Here is an 18,552-nt window from a genome sequence, read left to right on the forward strand (position 1 = left end):
GTATTGAGAAAGGATAACCGTGAGCTCCCTATAGGGCAGGGCTTGATAAATAATTTAAATGTTTTGTAAGAAAAAAAATTATCAAGATTCCCTGACACATAACTAAAATCAATAGTGATTGATAAGTTGAAAGCAATCGGTATTGGTAGAGCATCAGTGAACTGGATGAAATCTTATCTGGAGTGGAGAAAACAGGTGCTGGATGTCCTCCCCCTCCCAGTGAGCTGTGGCATTCCTCAAGGAAGCATACTATAGGCCAGGGCCTCTACTATTACAACTAATTCATGTTAATGACATGGCATGTGATTGCAATTTGTTCTTGGAAGTGGATGACTCTGCACTCCTGGCCTCGGACCAGGACAAATTGCAAGTTGAGAAAGACCTTAGCTCTGAGCTCGGTAAAATCTGCACATGGCACGCTGATAACCAACTGTCATTACACCCGGGAAAAACTGAACCGTTCTTGGGGTCCAAAATTAACCACAATAATTCACGGTCAGAGTGGGTGACAACGTTATCACAAGGAAAGAAGAAATAACCTACCCGGGTTGCATTTTAGGAACAATCCTTCTAGTGAAAGAAATTGAAACAAAAGTAATCAAGAAAGTCAACCAAAGAACGCGATTTTTGGGCAGGATCTCCTCTTTGGTCACACTGAGGACACTAGCTGGAGCATTCATCTAATGTAATTTTGAATATGCATGCACATCACGGCACTCTAGCACCTCAAAGGAAACAAAGGCTAAACTTCAAACCTCTCAAAACAAACGGATCAGGTTACAACTAGCCTAAACCTCACACCTATGACTCACCTCCATGCTCATTATGCTAGGGTGGGAATGGATAGCTCAAGGTAGATGACCAAGTACAGGAACTTGGCCTTGTTTTCAGTACCAATGTACCTGTCAAAGCACTTCAATAATGTGAGAAATACACTTCACTGATCTCGTTCAACCCAGATCCGGCACAAACATGGGTCTTTTGCACACCTACAAAGGCGACAGGAGAAGTAGGAGAAGACCAGGCGAGGGCCCCACAACACAAGTCTTCGCCCAACAGCCAACAAAAAGTGTGTGACTGCTTTAAGCTCCTTCAAAACCACCATCAAAGAGCAGCAGTTGCAATTTGCAAACTGGTCAGACTGGTCTTCTAAACTTCACACCAGAAATGACCTTTCCCCTCCCCCAGCGTTTTCTGCACATTGTATGTCTTTATTGCCGTGGTGAATTAATACATAGGCCCACAATAGAAACCAGTAAGACTCCCTAAATTGGGAGATAAGTGACCGTCAGGTCGCATGTAAAAATTCGCCTGATGGTGGCGCTAAATGGGACAGATCCATGTTGATGACATGACTGTAGACATACTGTGTACCGCTTTGCATGATTTTAGGGCAAAATCTGTAGGAGCAGTGTCCAAAAATGTGTTTTGCAAGAATCGGCCTCATGGTGGTGCTAGAAAAGAGGGCCATGTGAGAAATGAGGGGTGGAGGTGTGGTTTTGCAGCCAAGGAGTGTGTGTGCAAAGTTTGGCCTGGATGGGGCAACGGTCACGGAGATATGAGTAGGGCAAAAGTGTGACGTGACGTGGCGGACAGATGGAGGGACGGACTGACAGGCAGTGGAGGTTTTGATATAGTAACTGCGACCAGACGGTCGCAACAAGCCCTCAGTGCTTTTTGTGTTAGTTAGCCTTTTAACAACATTGTAAAATTGCACAACCTTTGCAACTGTTTATAAAGTATTCAATCAATCAATCAATCAATCAATCAATCAATCAATCAATCAATCAATCAATCAATCCACATGTTCTGAAAGTAATCAGGGCTGATTACGGTAACGGTATACAGTTATACTAATTTTCCATAATTTGATTACCTAATCCCAGATGCAGAGGAAATCAGTTACTACCCAACAGTGTTTGCTGTTTCGACAGATGTTAGGTTTGATGTTTACCTGGTATTTTGGTTACTTTGTGGCACCTCATTGTTTTTCTTTGCACTCTATTTACTTGACCATTTGTTTACTGACTAGAGTTCATGACCATTGCTCTGATCTTGCACTTTGTAAATCGCTCTGGCTAAAATGGCTATAGAACTGGATTTTGTGAAAGACCACCTTAAAAAAAATAACTATCTATATTACTGCAGTTGTGTGGTACATTTGATTGTGACTGTGTGTGACTGTGTGTAATCAATACTCCAGATAGAAGTGCAGATCAATAATGCAGATAGAAATACATAGTCCTATTTGTAATTGATTGATTGATTGATTGATTGATTGATTGATTGATTGATTGATTGATTGATTGATTGATTGATTGATCGATTGATTGATTGCTTGAATTGGGACAAGTAGGCTACTCTACTGGTATACAACTTTCTTCACTTAATTTACATAATCTTTTTTTATTATTATTTTTTATGATTGCTTATGTTTTCCCTTTTGTTATTGATGATATCCCATGCATAGTACTGTGTTCTATCCGTCTGTATTTCAATGTTATACATAAAGGGTTCCTGTGTAAATAAGCCATAAAGCTTCACTGGGATCCTATGCAACCTTCTAATAAGTCTTCAATCAATCAATCAATCAATCAATCAATCAATCAATCAATCAATCAATCAATCAATCAATCAATCAATCAAACAAACAAACAAACAAACAATGATCAACAAATTGAAGCAAGTTCTGATTGACCTAATGACCAGGCAGGTCACATAATGTCACATTCATTGCCACACATTCCCTGATAACTTTTTTGTTTGGTTTATTTGTGTCTATTCCCTGTTTGCTTGTTTGTGCTGTAAAATCATTTGTCAACTATGTTGGCTAATTATTATCAGTAATCTTGTCATGGATAATTAGGTATAAACAGGTATTTCAATGTAATGTAAAGTAAAATCATGTTCTATTAAGGTTTTTAATGTTGTTTAAAGGTAGAGGCCTCGGCCCTCGTAGCCCTTTGGACTTCTTACCTCCTCCTGGCACTTTTCTTTTTTGAGCGGTGGTTACACCGTCTCCTATACGTGGCCGTGTGTGTATGCGTGCGTGTGTGTGTGCGTGTGTGTCTGTATGTAGCCCGAAGTACCTTTTCTGACCACACATGTTAAGGGAGGGGCGCTGTTGTTCAGGCCAGGCCAGGCCAGACACACACACACACACACACACACACACACACACACACACACACACACACACACACACACACACACACACACACACACACACACCCACCCCACACACACAGGCACCCCCCTTTTTTCCTTCTGCCCATGTGTCACATTATTTGACACACTAGCCCTTACCCGTTCAAAGATATGAGCTCCGAAATGATGTGCAGTGTGTGGGTTATGGGATGTGCACTGTGCACACAGTATATGAGGGATGGAAAGTAACTTTAACTGGTGCTTGCATGCTAATATGTAGGAGCATCAATGTAAGAAATACCCGTTCCATTTAACACACACACACACCCCCCACCCCCACCCCCCCCCGTGTGTGTGTGTGTGTGTGTGTGTGTGTGTGTGTGTGTGTGTGTGTGTGTGTGTGTGTGTGTGTGTGTGTTTGTGTGTGATTGTGCATGGCCTGAACAACAGCGCCCCTCCCTTAACATGTGTGGTCACAAAAGGTACTGTAGGCTAAATAGATATAGATACACCATAAAAATGCGAATATACAGCATACGATTTGTGAAAGTGACAAACGGGCTTCACAGTTATGTCAGGTGTGTTCATATGCTAATGGTGATGCGATTTCAGATCAATTGCTCCAGCCACTGAGGAGAAACGCTGTTTCAGACAGACAGACAGACACTCACTCAGACAGACAGACAGACACTCACTCAGACATTCGCACAATTATAGTATAGATGGGTGGAAATGACAGGACAAAGCCTATTAAAAGAATGTCTGCTATGTACATTTTTGTATTGCGCATATTTAACCCGGTTAACCGGGTTTTTGTGTTTTTATGGTCGTTTTAAAGTGAAAAAAGTGAGTGAATCACTTTACCCCGTTGATTTCTCTGGTCTGTCTCAGTTTACCCCGGTCCTGGGGTAAACTGAGACACAAGACCACTTTTTTTAAAACAATCATATTTTCTCTGCCTTTTGTCTTGAATATGTTCTGATATCTTCCATTGTTAGGAAACATCCCAAATTACTGGGAAATGTGTAAAATTTTACTGATATATCACCTAGAGGGGAGCAAATGTAAAAAGTGTCTCAGTTTACCCCGCTCTCCCCTACTGTTTTTTTGTATTGTTTTTATACTTTGTGCTAAATAAATAAAACTACTTTAATAGACAAAAATGTAAACAGTAGTACATACGGTCAGACATTTGAGCTGAAAGGAAAACACTAAAAACCTCCTGGGGACTTTCCATTGTGGGCGGCAGGGCCTATGAGTAATCTTTTGGCCAAATCCTTGAGTGTTGCATTTCAAGGACATTTACTTCATTAAAAAGTGAAAAAGAACATTTTATCAGGACACAGCCTGATATCATAAATTATTTACAACATAATTTGTCAGGTCAGTTATTATAGCCTATTGCTGGCGGGCAGGCTGCCTCGCAAGTCGCACCTAGACTGGTTTACACCCTGCCTGCATGGCAAAGTAAAACTAGTAAACGTTTTGTTGTTGTTTATTAGTTTTTTATTTTTTACATGTACAAATAACATTAACAGAGAGAGAGAGAGAGAGAGAGAGAGAGAGAGAGAGAGAGAGAGAGAGAGAGAGAGAGAGAGAGAGAGAGTGTGTGTGTGTGTGTGTGTGTGTGTGTGTGTGTGTGTGTGTGTGTGTGTGTGTGTGTGTGTGTGTGTGTGTGTGTGTGTGTGTGTGTGTGTGTGTGTGTGTGTGTGTGAGTCATAGAGTTGGTGTGAGTGTTACAGAATACCTCCAGGCCATGGGGTGTCACTCTGTAGTCTGCCATCAAAGGAGGAGCACGGCTGTTGCTAGGCAACCGGAATGTGGGAGGAGCCAGCGGGGGTGGGGGTGTGGTCAGTCTCCACACTCACAGAACGTTGGAGGATGCATGGCATGCATGCATTGCACGTAAAGAGGAGGACTGGATTCGCTGGAAGGAGGAAGGAACCATTACTAAAACGCCGGTAGTCTATGGAACGAGGCGGAATCGTTTGCAGCGTATTGTAGCAGTAGTAATAATAACAACAGCACCGTTGTCTGTTCACCCGCGATTGCTGCAAATAATCTCACTAACAGAACAGCAGCAGGCGAGAGAGAAAATGTCGAACGGGAACTGGAAACCGTTTGTCTTCGGCGGACTGGCCTCCGTTACTGCCGAGTGTGGTGAGTGTGCGTGAGTGTGTCGATGCCGCAGACAGAGGTGTAAAGTAACTAAGAAGATGTTCTTTTACTCAATTACATTTTGAATTCCGGACTTCTGCCTGTAACAGAGTATTTCTGTATTGCACCATTGATACTTTGACTATAAGGTAAAACATTTGAGTAGCCTACTTTTTCCACCACTGCGATGTTGTATGTATGAATGAGGATATATAGCGGGGTATGGTGGTACAGTGAGCGCGTAACGTTGTTAGTGTATGGCCCTGGGCCTATGATCAGTTAATCCACTTAGATTTAGCTTTGGTCTATATCATTTAGAATCTAAATGGTCCCGAGCCCCGACCCATGTGTTTGGGAACCAGTGATCTAAAATGTAGAATGGTGGTCCACGATCACAAAACAAGAGGCAGCTCCACTAATCATGTTCAACGTAGATTTAACACTAAACAAGGCTCTAATTCGTTCTCCAGACTCCAGCTATAGACCTACTACCAACATGTGGAACTTAACGCAGGCCTTAAAGGAGAGCAAATTCCTAGCCTCCTTCAAAATTGGTCTGAAAAGTCACCTTCAGGCGGCTGCTACCCGTGACTTGTAAAATGACTAAGCCCATCTCTGTTCTTTTTATTATTTTTCTTTTCTGCTTTTGTAATTGATGTTATCCTATGTAAAGTACTATGTTCTATCCGTCTGTCTTTTAATGTTATATGAGATACATAAAGTGGTTCCTGTGTAAATAAGCTGTAAAGCTTACTAGGATCTCCTTTTAGTTGACCTTGTACCAGTGATTTGTGCTGTCATGAAACTGTACTTTTTTCTATTGCAAACTGTTAATAAACTCTTCAATCAATCAATGGATATGGATACCTTTTTGTTCTGTTTTGCAGGAACCTTCCCAATCGATCTGACCAAGACGCGGCTCCAAGTTCAAGGCCAGGTCGGCGACAGTAAATACAGAGAGATCCGCTACAGAGGCATGCTGCACGCCATGAGGAGGATCTGCAGCGAGGAGGGGATGCGAGCCCTGTACTCTGGGTGAGGGTCGCTGTTTCACCCATGTGAGGTTGTGAGGTTGAGGGGGTCTCTCTGCCTGCCTGCCCTGTACCCTCTGTCTGTCTGTCCGTCTATACCTCCCTCTGCCTGTCTTCACTGTCTGTACTCCCCTCTGTTTGTCTGTGCCCCCTCTTAGGGCTGTCAGCCTGTCACGATTATGACATTTTACATGACGATTAATTGTCACTCAAATCATTAATTGCAATAATATTATATAATAATTGCGATTAACAATTTAATTGTGTTTCTGTCGTTGACAATTACATTGCTGTTTGGCTTTTAGTCTTTGAAGTTGCCCATGACAGATATGACACATAACCTAAAATATATAGGCCTACAAATGACTGACATATTTGACAACTTCATACTTTAAAAAGAACATTTATAGTGGAAATAGCCGATCTACAAGCTCACAACGCGTCGCACTGCGACGCGTTGTGAGCTTGCAGATTTGCTATTTCCACTATTTTGGAAAATGTTTGAAAATATATGAACATTTGTCAACATGCAAACTATTGTGACAAAATATTGCGATTAGACGATATCTTCATGTCTGTCTGCCTGTCTGTCTATACCTCCCTCCCTCCCTCTGTCTGTCTGTCTGTCTGTCTGTCTGTACCCCCCTCTGTCTTCCTTTCTGTCTGTTTGCCATCCCCCCATCTATCTGTCTGTCACCCCACTCTGTCTCTCTGTACCCCCCTCTGTCTTCCTATATGCCCCCCCCCCTCCCGTTTGTATGTACAGTATCTGTAATGTTTTCTATCTATTTCTTTTACAGCATTGCTCCTGCCATGTTGAGGCAGGCATCATATGGGACCATAAAGATCGGCACATACCAGAGCTTCAAGCGACTATTAGTTGACAGGCCTGAAGGTGAGAGAGAGTGAGAGAGAGACACACACGTGCACGCTTGCTAACTTTAGCATAAATAAAGTAAGGTACTCTGCTAAATGTAGCACCCAAGGGCCTCACACATTCTTACCCTAAAGTCAACTAAAGGTCATAAAAGGAGAGCAAACATAATATGTGACCTATTTAGGAATCTGACCTATTTTCTTCACTGTCAGGTCAGTCGTCATTTTAATAAGGCGGTACATGCCTGTGCCTGCCTGCCTGCCTGTCTTGTTTTCAATTTCAACTTCAGTTTATTGTCACATCTTTGTGTATATAAAAACAAAGCTATCTAGATAGTAAAGGTCAGAATATATGTCTGTAAAGCTGGAATATTCATACTGTGCCCCCTCTCCCTCCCCTCCCCTGTCTCTCCTCTCAGACGAGACAATGGTGACTAATGTGGCATGCGGTGTTCTGTCTGGAGTCATCTCCTCCACTATAGCCAATCCCACAGATGTGCTGAAGGTAGTTCACCACACACACACACACACACACACACACACACACACACACACACACACACACACACACACACACACACACACACACACACACACACACGCACAGACAACAAGAGACTATAGACTAGAGGGTATGCGCATGCATAAAGCGAATGGCACAGTGAGTTTAACGTTGTTAAATGCAATCAGATAGGACTTTTCTGTTTGGGTGTATGGGCTGTCATGGCCTGTTTGGGTGTATGGGCTGTCATGGCCAGAAAGTAGTTTCTTGCCACTCGGTAGCCGTTCCCGCATGACTTCTGTGTATGATGCTGATGTCATGCGCATACCCTTTATAGTATAGAGTGTGCCGTGGACCTTTGGTGTTCCCTTTGAAATTTGACTGTGAAGTCACAATTTAAGGACTTTTAAACCCTTTTTAATACCTCAAGAAAGAAAAGGGAAAAGACCATTACTGCATCAAAAGTAATCAACAATACCTGTAAGACTCCCTAATCGGGAGATAAGCGACCGTTAAGTTGCATACACAAACTTTAGAAGACAATCGTAGCCAATCAGGAGGGAATATGGGAAATGGGACAGATCCATGTTGATGACATGACTTTAGAGATATTGTGTACAGCTTTGCGTGATTTTAGGCCAAAAACTGTAGGAGCAGTGTCCAAAAATGTGTTTTACAAAAATCGGCCTCATGGTGGCGCTAGAAGAGGGCCATGTGAGAAATCAGGGTTGTGAGTTGCCATCCAAGGAGTGTGTGTGCAAAGTTTGGCATCGATAGGGCCAACGGTTCTGGAGATAAGAGTAGGGCCAAAAGTGTGACGTGGCGGACAGACAGACAAACTGACGGAGGGACAGCCAACATTCTGAAAATAGCCAAACACACCTTATGTATCTAGGTGTGCCCTGGGATCTTTTGGCTATGAAAAGTGTGCCCTGGCAGAAAAAAAGTTGGGAAACACTGCTCTATACTACCATATCCCCATTGTTGTTGTTGAGTCTGAAATTGTGCAAGACCACAAGCAGAATGCCACAGAGTAGGTTAACCAGCATAGTGTAATTTCTTTCATGTGTTGCTGGAATGTTGTAGTCGCTGCCAAGCAAAAGCACAACACAACAGAACACAAGTCCTCTTCAGACAGAGTGCAATCTGAAGCGTTGATCCGCCAAATGTCCTGCAATGAACAAACACCAAATCACTATATGTCACCTGGAACTGCATTAGCGGTGGTAGGTGGGGGGATGGTAGGTGGGGGGATGCTTGCTTCCTTCCAGGTGAATCTCTAGTTGCGTTTATACAGAGCTCCTTCAATAGCGGTGAAAGGTAGAGTCGTCAGCCGCTGTTCCGGAATCCGAGGCTTGCCGTGACATAACCCTACAAGCCAAATCATGATGACGTTATGATAACGTCCTCCGGTGACTCCGGTGACGTTCAGAACCAGGCCAAATCACCCATATGGGGATGATATTGACGTCATTACCAGGACGTCATATGGATTTATGGAGTATTGTTATTGTTTGTAATGTTAATTGTAAGTAAGGTTATATTCTGGGACATATCTGACCAGTCGATCGGACCCTCTCTGATTAATCCAGGATGTCCATTGTCTTGGGCAGGTTTTATGTTGGTTGAAATCAGGTGATATTCAAGGCCAGATCTGATTAGTCATGGTTTGACTTGATCTGGCCCCAATCGAGACGTCACTGATTGGTCCAGGTCCTGACCTGAAATAAGAGCTTTGTGTTTTTCCATAGAAAATACTGTCAGTCTTTAATGAAAGCGTGTTGGGTCAGGTAGTGAAAATAGATGTGTTGAAGCTGTGTAGAGCGATCACAAATACGTAAAAAAAAAAAAAAAAAAAAAAAAGAAAAGCAGGGAGTGGGTCCAGGTAGAAAAATAACTCAAGACCTCAGGGGTCACCGTCACACCCCTGTCCCACCCTGCCAGCTTGTCCCACACAGATTTGGCTCTGTGACTACCAGCGCTGCTGGCTTGAAGCTGGCACAACAAGACTCCCTGTTCCGTGTCTGTACTTTTCTTTTTTTCCACAGAACAGCAAGGCGGAATGTTGGGACAACATTCACATGCCAGGGCATGACATTAAGGCTTGTCCCCGGGACAACTAAGAAATCTTTATGGGCAAGTTCATTAAAATGTGCTTGTATGTTGGAATGACAGAGGGAAGGAAATACAGGGGGAAGGAAACACAAAACCCAGACAAACCTACAGTACGTGGAATGTAACACAAATTACTTTTGGTTTCACTTTTTCTGTGACGCTCCTAGCAGCTTTGTGCTGTGTGCAGACTGTGGAGGGGGCCAAGGGGGGTCTTATTTATTTGTCAAAAGAAAGGGAGAAAAATGTAAAATGTATATCCGGACAGCAGAGGACAAGTGCCTCAAAAAGTTAATGTCTGTGCTGTGTAAACGGGCTTCTGACTGCTGATGTTAGCGACTGTTACTATGAGGATGTGGTTTTGGGCAGTGTTGGTAGGGCTGTCACGATTACACAAGTTAAGTTGACCACAAATAAATGCTGATCAGCGATTTCATTGTGTTTTTGGGAGAAATTCTGTTTGCCTTTTAGGATATGACAAATGACTTAAATGTACAAAGTACTACTGAACTATTTAATAATGTTTAACTTGAAAATAGCGGACATGTAAGCTTGTAGACTTGCCATTCCAGCTATTTATGTCCTGAAAGGGTATGAAAATCTTTCTACGTGGAAACAATTATGACTATTCTGCTAAATAATCACGATTATCTAAAATAAAATTGACAGGCCTAAGTGCTGGTGCTATCTGCTTACCACTTGTGGACTATTTCTAGACTAGGGGATTTAACAATGTGTCCTGGAAATGTATGTGGCCATAGGAATATGATCCTGTGCATTGAGGGTTAACAGACAGCAACTGCAAGTTTGGAACATTGTGTTTTGGCCACTGTGAGTTCCTGCCAAGCAGTCATGCGCTTTGCCTCTGGCTTTCGGAGCCAGGGATTCTCCTCTGGCTGGGTTGCACACGGCATCCACTACCAAGTTTAAATACAATTCTAGTATAGGGTGTAGAATTCCCAGAACATAAGTTTGTGTGTATATGTGTGTGCAGGGGGCATTCTACTCAATTGAAAATCCACAGAACTAGGGTTTTTGGTCTGCTTGGTCTGAAAGGGTTTACCTTTTTGACATTTAGCCTTTGACCAACACTATGCCACTAATTCCACTCAAACTGTGTATGTGTTCTCCTGTTGTCTGGTTGAATAATTTACTCTCAAACCGGTTATCTCTCGTTGTGGGCACATGCAAATAATCTCCCATCTGTCCCTCCCAGATCCGCATGCAGGCACAGGGGAGTGTGATACAGGGCAGTATGATGGGCAACTTCATTAACATCTACCAGCAGGAGGGAACCAGGGGACTATGGAAGGTACGTGTGTACCAGTGAATTAAAGTTCTCAGTCGCTACCACTGATTTCAGTCATTTGGATTCCATATAAGCCTGCATGTCTTCTCTGAAAGCATGTTGCGCACATCAGAGCAGTGTATGGAGAGTGGCGTCACGCTTTGATCTCGCCGTAGACAGGAAGTGGCGTCGCTGGAGCCTGGTTTAACAAGCCTCTGCTGCTCTTAATGAATAATAATAATGAATTGCATTTTTATAGCGCTTTTCCAAGTGCTCAAAGCGCTTTACAATGGTTCATTGACTTCATTCATTCATACATTGGAACTCTTAAGCCCTGTCCACCTCCATTGTATTTCACTCGCTGGTAAGTAGACAAAATCATGTCTCTTCACCCTTTTAACACATTCACGGGCCTCTCCAAGGTAGGCAACATTATTATTTCACGTAATCGGCTCTAGTTAATGTTTAATATTAGAAATTTGACTTTATTGACTTTAAAATTTACTTAAATTAACTTGGAGAAGCCCGTGAATGCATTAAAAGGGGGAAAAGACGTGATTTAGTCTACTTACCAGCGAGTCAGGGGATATATGAGAGACGCTGTGTGGCGAAGGCAGAGAGCATCATTAAGGATGTTCACCACCCCAGCCACAGCCTGTTTGATGCTCTCCCGCATCCACGCCCAGGAAAACGGTACAGGAGTATCGGAAGTAGCACAACCAGACTCTTGAACAGTTTCTATCCAACAGTGATGAGACTGTTGAACAAGACCTAGGTCTGGTGACACTGCACAGAACTGTGTTGTAAAGGACACATTTATACTGTATATATATATATATATATATATACATATATTTTAAAAATACACTGTATTATTGCATTAACATGCTGATTGTCATTTATGCACTTTACTACCCCCTCTCGCTATGAGAACTTTGTATTTATTTATTTTTTTAACTGCATTGTGGAGCCTACACAATCAAGAATTTCACCCACTTACTTGTAATGTGATGTGACAATAAAGATTGATTCTGATGATTCTGATTCTGAGTGAAAATGCCTTGGTTACAATGGAGTTCAGTTGGACGAGGCTGAAGAGCAGCAGGAATATCACCAGACTCCAGTACGCTAAATAGTGACCTCACGTCCGCTTTCCACGCTTACAATGGTAGTCAACGTAGGTGTCATAACTCTCTCTATTTATATGACACTGGCGCACATCTGCTATTCGTTATTTTAAGATGAAAGAGTAAGAGTAAAGTAACACTTCTAAACATATATTCTACATGTTTCTAAACATGTATTCTACATGTTTAGCAGCATCTTCCATGAACATGAATGGTCTCAGAAATTTCAAAGGCAAAGATCAAAACCTCAATCTGTGATTTCTTCAACTGGTTGGCTGTTTGTAGAACAGCGGCACCATAGGTTTATAATGATAAATACCTAAACATCGTTACAATTTCAGTCATGAGACTTGATTTGCTGCTTTATTCCATGTGTACCGTATATACACACAATATTACCACAAACGATTGACCACAAATACTGTTCTATTTGTGCTCGAAATGTCAACTCCCTGTGTCTCTCTCCGTCTGTCTGTCAGGGTGTCTCTCTGACGGCGCAGCGGGCGGCCATCGTGGTCGGCGTGGAGCTACCGGTCTATGACCTCACCAAGAAGCACCTGATCATGTCCGGTCACATGGGGGACACCGTCTACACGCACTTTGTGTGAGTGGCGTCGTCAAGTTCTCTAAGATGAGATGAGATTGATCCCTGCGGGGAAAGTGTAATGTGTCTTAGCAAGAGCAGGAGTACAGGAGAGGTACAGGTAAGATTAGAGACATAAGAATAAAATATGTCGATTTCGAGGCGGACCCTAGATATCTGCACTTGGTCTGACTGAGTTAACATCCTGATTATTCTATATACAGTAAGTGTATAATGTAAAATCTATCACCAGTGGCTATGCAGGAATACACGACCATCCCCTGGATATACATACCGGTAGAGTCAGACTATTAACAATGGGTATGAGACAGTGTAATTTGCCCTTCAACTGGAAAACATATTTACTATCGATCAACAGTGAATGTAATGAGTATTCAGTCTATCAACAATGAAACGTTTTACAGTTATGCATGCTTAACAGGTATCTGTCATGGTTCTGTAGTGTACATCCCAGAAGTCCATGTGCAAATGTGTTGAGTGCAGGAGTCTGTAATCAAATAACACAATAGAACATAATATAATATGGGGGTCACAGGCTAGGCTGTGGAGACTGTGCTGTGGCACAAAGGACCGACGAAGTAGCTTTGTGGTTTGTCTACTGGGGAACGTCGAGTCTGTGGCTGGGTGGGCTCTTCAACCCCACTAGCACATCATAGAGGGGATGAGAGGGGTCATCAGGATAGCATCCAGCTTTCTCCTCAAACTCCCCTCCACAACCACAGTCCAATTTAACTCCCAACTACATAGCTACTGTAGTCTGTGACCTCCAAGTACAAATCTCACTCTTTCTTGTGACACTGGCTGTGAATTCCCTGTGTGGGCAGGGCATGATTAGACACTGCAAGGCAGGTTGAAGGGGTATGGCTTTGGAGGACAAATTACATACTGTACCTGGTACTTGTATAAATGTCTGACTAGATAGGTTTATTTATTCTTTTGCTCTAAGCAAGGTGTTCATCTTGAGTTTGCGTAGGCTGCTTTTACACTGACAATACTGGAGCCTAGCCTAGTCATTTCAGAGAACTCATTTCAGAAGATGGAAGCACTAGCTTCCTTCTGAGTAATTGTGTTTGCGACTGAATTTCTAAAGATAACACTGTAATTAATTGGCATCTGAGCAGAATACAATACTCACTTGGACTTTAGTAATTCACCCACCAAATCCCCATTGCTAGAGAAGAAAATCTTTGGTATTGGACTTTCCAGTTTGTTGTATTTAGTTAGGACTTTAAGAGGAACAGTACTAAATTAAACATATAATGGAGAAAGCTATCAAAAGTGAAGAGGTTAATACTGCTCCGTTGCACAATGTGGTTTGTTGACACATTAATTGGAGATGATTTGATGGCATGGTAGCTGTTGTTTTTCTTGACCAACTGAAATATTGTGTCGATAACACCAGCGAAGAGCGTTCATTGATGCAGAATTATTTGCTATTAAGCCTTGTTTCCACTTTCTTTGAGAATATCCCAACTCGCCACCATGATTGATCTTCCTACTACCATTCCGTATCAAGTTGTTTTGTTTAAGGCCTGGTGGCACGGCGTGATCTCCAACAGGATTTTAGAGTTTACTCAATTCTTTATTTCGAACCCATTATTAAATAACCCTCTTAATCCAATTTGAGCTGCCGTCGCCTGCGCTCGTTTGCCCGCGCTGTAACGGTTACACAACCCTGGCATTCAGGACCTGCGTCGGTAGTGGGCCAAAGTAAGTTGGGTTAACTCTCCACTTGAGCTCAGTTTGTGTCTTGTGGTCTCTGCCCTTCAGGTCCAGCTTTACGTGTGGTCTGGCAGGAGCCCTGGCTTCCAACCCAGTAGATGTGGTACGGACCCGCATGATGAACCAGAGGGGAGCAGCTCTCTATGCGGGAACATTGGACTGTCTACTACAGGTTAAACACACACACACACACACACACTCTCACACACACACACACACACACACACACACACACACACACACACACACACACACACACACACACACACACTCACTTCAATTTTTCAATTCAAAGGAGATTTATTGGCATGAGAAAACATACGTTTACATTGCCAAAGCAAGTATCACAAATACAATAAAAACAGTTGAAAATGGGGAACATATATACAGCTGGAGGAGGTACAGCATTGTGTAAACAGAGCTATGTCGCATTGTGACATTTTATATATATATATATACAGGGTACAAATAGCATTATTATTTTCCTCAAAATGCATTGTTTCATACTGTATGTGCAGTAGGTCTAGATGTCAATCCATGGTTTGTAGTCGTCCTTAGGGTGGTTGTGTTTCTAGCCTTCTTTTGTCGCAACAGTTCACAACAAACACATTGATTCAAACCCTGGTCTCTTAAATATCAAACTCTACTCTCCTCCCCCTGCTGCCTTCTGAGGTTACACTTGCACACATACAGACACAGACAGAGGACCCGATAACTAGCAGTAGAGTGTTGCGTTGGGCTTAAGAGGGTCTTAATAACATCTCAGCACAAAAGATCATAAAGTGACAGTCATCAGGTAATGGATATGAAATGAAATGGGAGGAGTGCTGATCAACAGTATTACTATTATTTTGCATTTCCATCGATTCAAGCCCCTTCTGAGTCACTTCTTGACAGAAATATCCGTACAAAATTGATATTCTTGTCAGTTTTGCACTGACAAGAATATCCATTTTGCACATCAACCTTTGTTGATCCTGTTGTATATTTGTCACACCAAACGTTTAGCATATTAATAACTGCTGCTCCATGAGGCCTCTTTACTTGTGTACTGTAGCTGCAGCTTACAAGCTCCACAAACCTTCCAGCCACAGCTTAAACGTGGCATAATCTGTGTGATGATGTGGTCCTCCTGGTTTTAATTAACATGCATTTGATTTTTACCATCTAGACGTGGCGGTCGGAGGGTTTCATGGCCCTCTACAAGGGCTTCTTCCCCAACTGGCTCCGCCTAGGACCGTGGAACATCATTGTATCCTTTCCAGCTGACTCAAAGTTTTTGTTTATGTGCCGTCCTCGACCAGTTAATTGTCATTATTTGGTAATGGCATACTAAGGGCTTTGCGCATTCCAAGCCATGCTTGAATTGAGAAAGGTTAACACAGGCTAATAATTCTGTTATATAACCGGTTTATGCGCTCAAAGCCTGCTGGCCCCGGTACCCTACAGCAAGATGAGTAGGCCCTGGATAGAGGAGGTAGAGGGTGACCGCAGAGTAGTGATAAAACATCTATCCAGAGGTAGGGATGGGACGATAAAATTGTGAAGATTTCATGTTTGCGATTTACTGTGCGATATTATCGCGATAATCAAAATATCCCCAACAAGCATTATCCTGGGGCGAAACATTTGCCAAAAAATGGCAGATCTACAAGCTCACAACACATCGCGTTGTGACACGTTGTGAGCTTGTAGATCAGCTATTTTTTGGCAAAGAGATTTGGTAGCAAGTGGGGGGAAAAAGACACGTATCAAGTACGTTATTTACAGGTCCGTTTTACCAATTATAAAGGGTACCGGATATACAGCTCGGCAAAAGTTTAATTGATCCCAGTGCATGAAGGCGGACAATTCATATCTATAATTTTGTATCTCCACAATACGATTATCGTGAGTGTTTTTTAAATGATAATAGCGATTAAGTGTGAATGGGGCCTGTACCAGAAAGGTAGAGGTCCTTTTTTCAGATTGTAGGTGAAGGGCAGAGAGAGAGAGAGAGAGAAGGGCAGGGGGTTCTATAAGTCCTGAGAATCCCTCTTGACTGACATAATAAGATTACTGGGTTGTTGGATTAGAGTAGAGTAGTGTGAGGTTAGCTAACAGGAAGCGATAAGAAAGAAGAAAAAAAAAGACCTACAGTAGCTCTCTGAAGTGAAGTGAGCCGAAATGAGAAGTGAAATACATCTCGTTGATGGGAAATCCCCACTGCACATCAGGCACGTGCAAACGTGCCCTTTATCCGTTTGTAAAAAAGTGCCCTCTCCCGACCCATGAATGCTGTTTTTTTGCTACGGTGAAAAAAATGCAAATGCCCTCTTTCCATGCCATACCTGAAGGCCAGTGGTGCATTGGTGATTCAATGTTTGGGGGGTCGCTTATCTAGAGACGTCCCGCGCACGTCGCTTAACACCTACTATACAGATCTATTGATATGCATATAGGCTTGTTTCTTTGCGACGCGTTGTGAGCTTGGAGGTCGGCTATTTTCGATGTTTTCACCAATAGGCCCTTTTCGAAATTTCAGCCCCTGCCTTTCTAACATTCTCTGCACGTCCCTGCTTCACATGGTTTCCTCTTGGCTGGTTTCTTTTTAGTTATGTCTTCCTTCACCCCGCTTACCTCCAGTTCTTCCTCACCTACGAACAGCTGAAGAAGATCGACGTTTGAGAGGTGGGACGAGACAACGGAGCGGAGAGGAAAAGAAGGGAATGAACAGGAGATGTGCCCCTCGCAGAAGGGCAGGATAAAGACCAAATAAGGAATGGCCAGGTGACTGAACTGAAGCACTGGATTTGTGGGAGGGGGATCTGTGTGCGCGTATGGGAGCGGGTTGTCGTGGATCAACCAATATCCCATATTTCTCATGTTGCATTATGGCAAGTGTGTGCGTCGTTTCGACACACACTTGCATGCACGTTTCAGGCCCGACCAGACATTAGTTTTTAAGTCTTTGATTAATATTTATTTTGTTTAATAAACTATAACTCCTCCCCCCCCGCCCCACAAACTCCTGTTTAACTGGATGGTAAACAGGAGAGACATAGGTGAAACAACACAGCAACAGTGCAATTGATCAACCACCTAATGTATCTCCTCAACACAGTCAGCACATGGTTTGTTAAAGAAAGACAGTTGCTGTTCTGCCGCTGTCGAGTGCCTTTGCAATATGGCTGGTCTGTATGCCCCGAGGTGCAAAAACAAAGTCTGTTAGAAATGTTTGTATTGTGCAGCTCAGCTGACAATCGCCCTGTGATCACGTTCACTTTCTTTAAAAGTCAAAAGGCTTGAGTGCGTGCGTGCGTGTGCACATTTTGGGTTGCAAACCCCCTGAAATGCTTTTTCTACAGTATATTCCAAAATGAGTGTTTAAGTTGAACACATTCGCTATCCGTCAGCAACCTCAGCAAAGTGTTAACCTTGAATCAGGGGAATATACTGTACACGGTGCACTCTAATCGCGGTTATGCAAGCATTAAGAGCAGCTATGTAAGGTCCAGACTAGAGCGGATAGGCTTACGAACCCCTAGCCTTTTGAGATTCACGGGTGTGCCCCATGTGCCACAATGTGCAAGTACAGCAAGTGCAGGCACTAAAATTAACCTTGATGATCTCACCAGGCACCACCGGGGCTCCTCTTGCATATCAGAGAGCCCACTGTCACTATTAATAAATACATGATGGACACACCCACACGTATTGCATAACAACAATTTAATGCTTGGTCCAGACACGTCCAATCCCAGCTAGCCGTACGTATGAAGAGATCTTTTACTGATGGAGCAGTAGCTATACCTCTAGGGTTGATACTAAGTGGGATGATATAAAGAGGCCTTTTCAGCACACTAGAGCCCTGTTTTTGTGTGTTTTATACCTTATTGGTTGAAGGTACCCTGAGCTTTATTGTTACACCCAGGTGCGTCACAAGTGGGGGGGAAGTGGGGATTTTATACTTTAGCTATTGAAAAATAGCAGATATACAAGCTCAC

The 18,552-nt window shown here is 42.8% G+C and overlaps 1 protein-coding gene across 1 annotated transcript; it reads left to right on the forward strand.

The window, feature by feature from the left end:
* The first annotated feature begins 5,134 nt into the window (after window positions 1–5,134).
* Window positions 5,135–17,781, forward strand: LOC308285602 (kidney mitochondrial carrier protein 1-like). Its single transcript, XM_080726397.1, has 9 exons — window positions 5,135–5,307; window positions 6,192–6,339; window positions 7,136–7,230; window positions 7,631–7,716; window positions 11,042–11,137; window positions 12,720–12,844; window positions 14,615–14,738; window positions 15,738–15,818; window positions 17,192–17,781. The coding sequence occupies exons 1-9, from the start codon at window positions 5,244–5,246 to the stop codon at window positions 17,231–17,233; spliced, it is 861 nt and encodes a 286-aa protein (XP_080582523.1). The 5' UTR covers window positions 5,135–5,243; the 3' UTR covers window positions 17,234–17,781.
* Window positions 17,782–18,552: the final 771 nt, after the last annotated feature.

Source organism: Nannobrachium achirus, assembly GCF_963921795.1.
Source record: "Nannobrachium achirus genome assembly, chromosome: 5".
Taxonomy (NCBI): Eukaryota; Metazoa; Chordata; class Actinopteri; order Myctophiformes; family Myctophidae; genus Nannobrachium; species Nannobrachium achirus.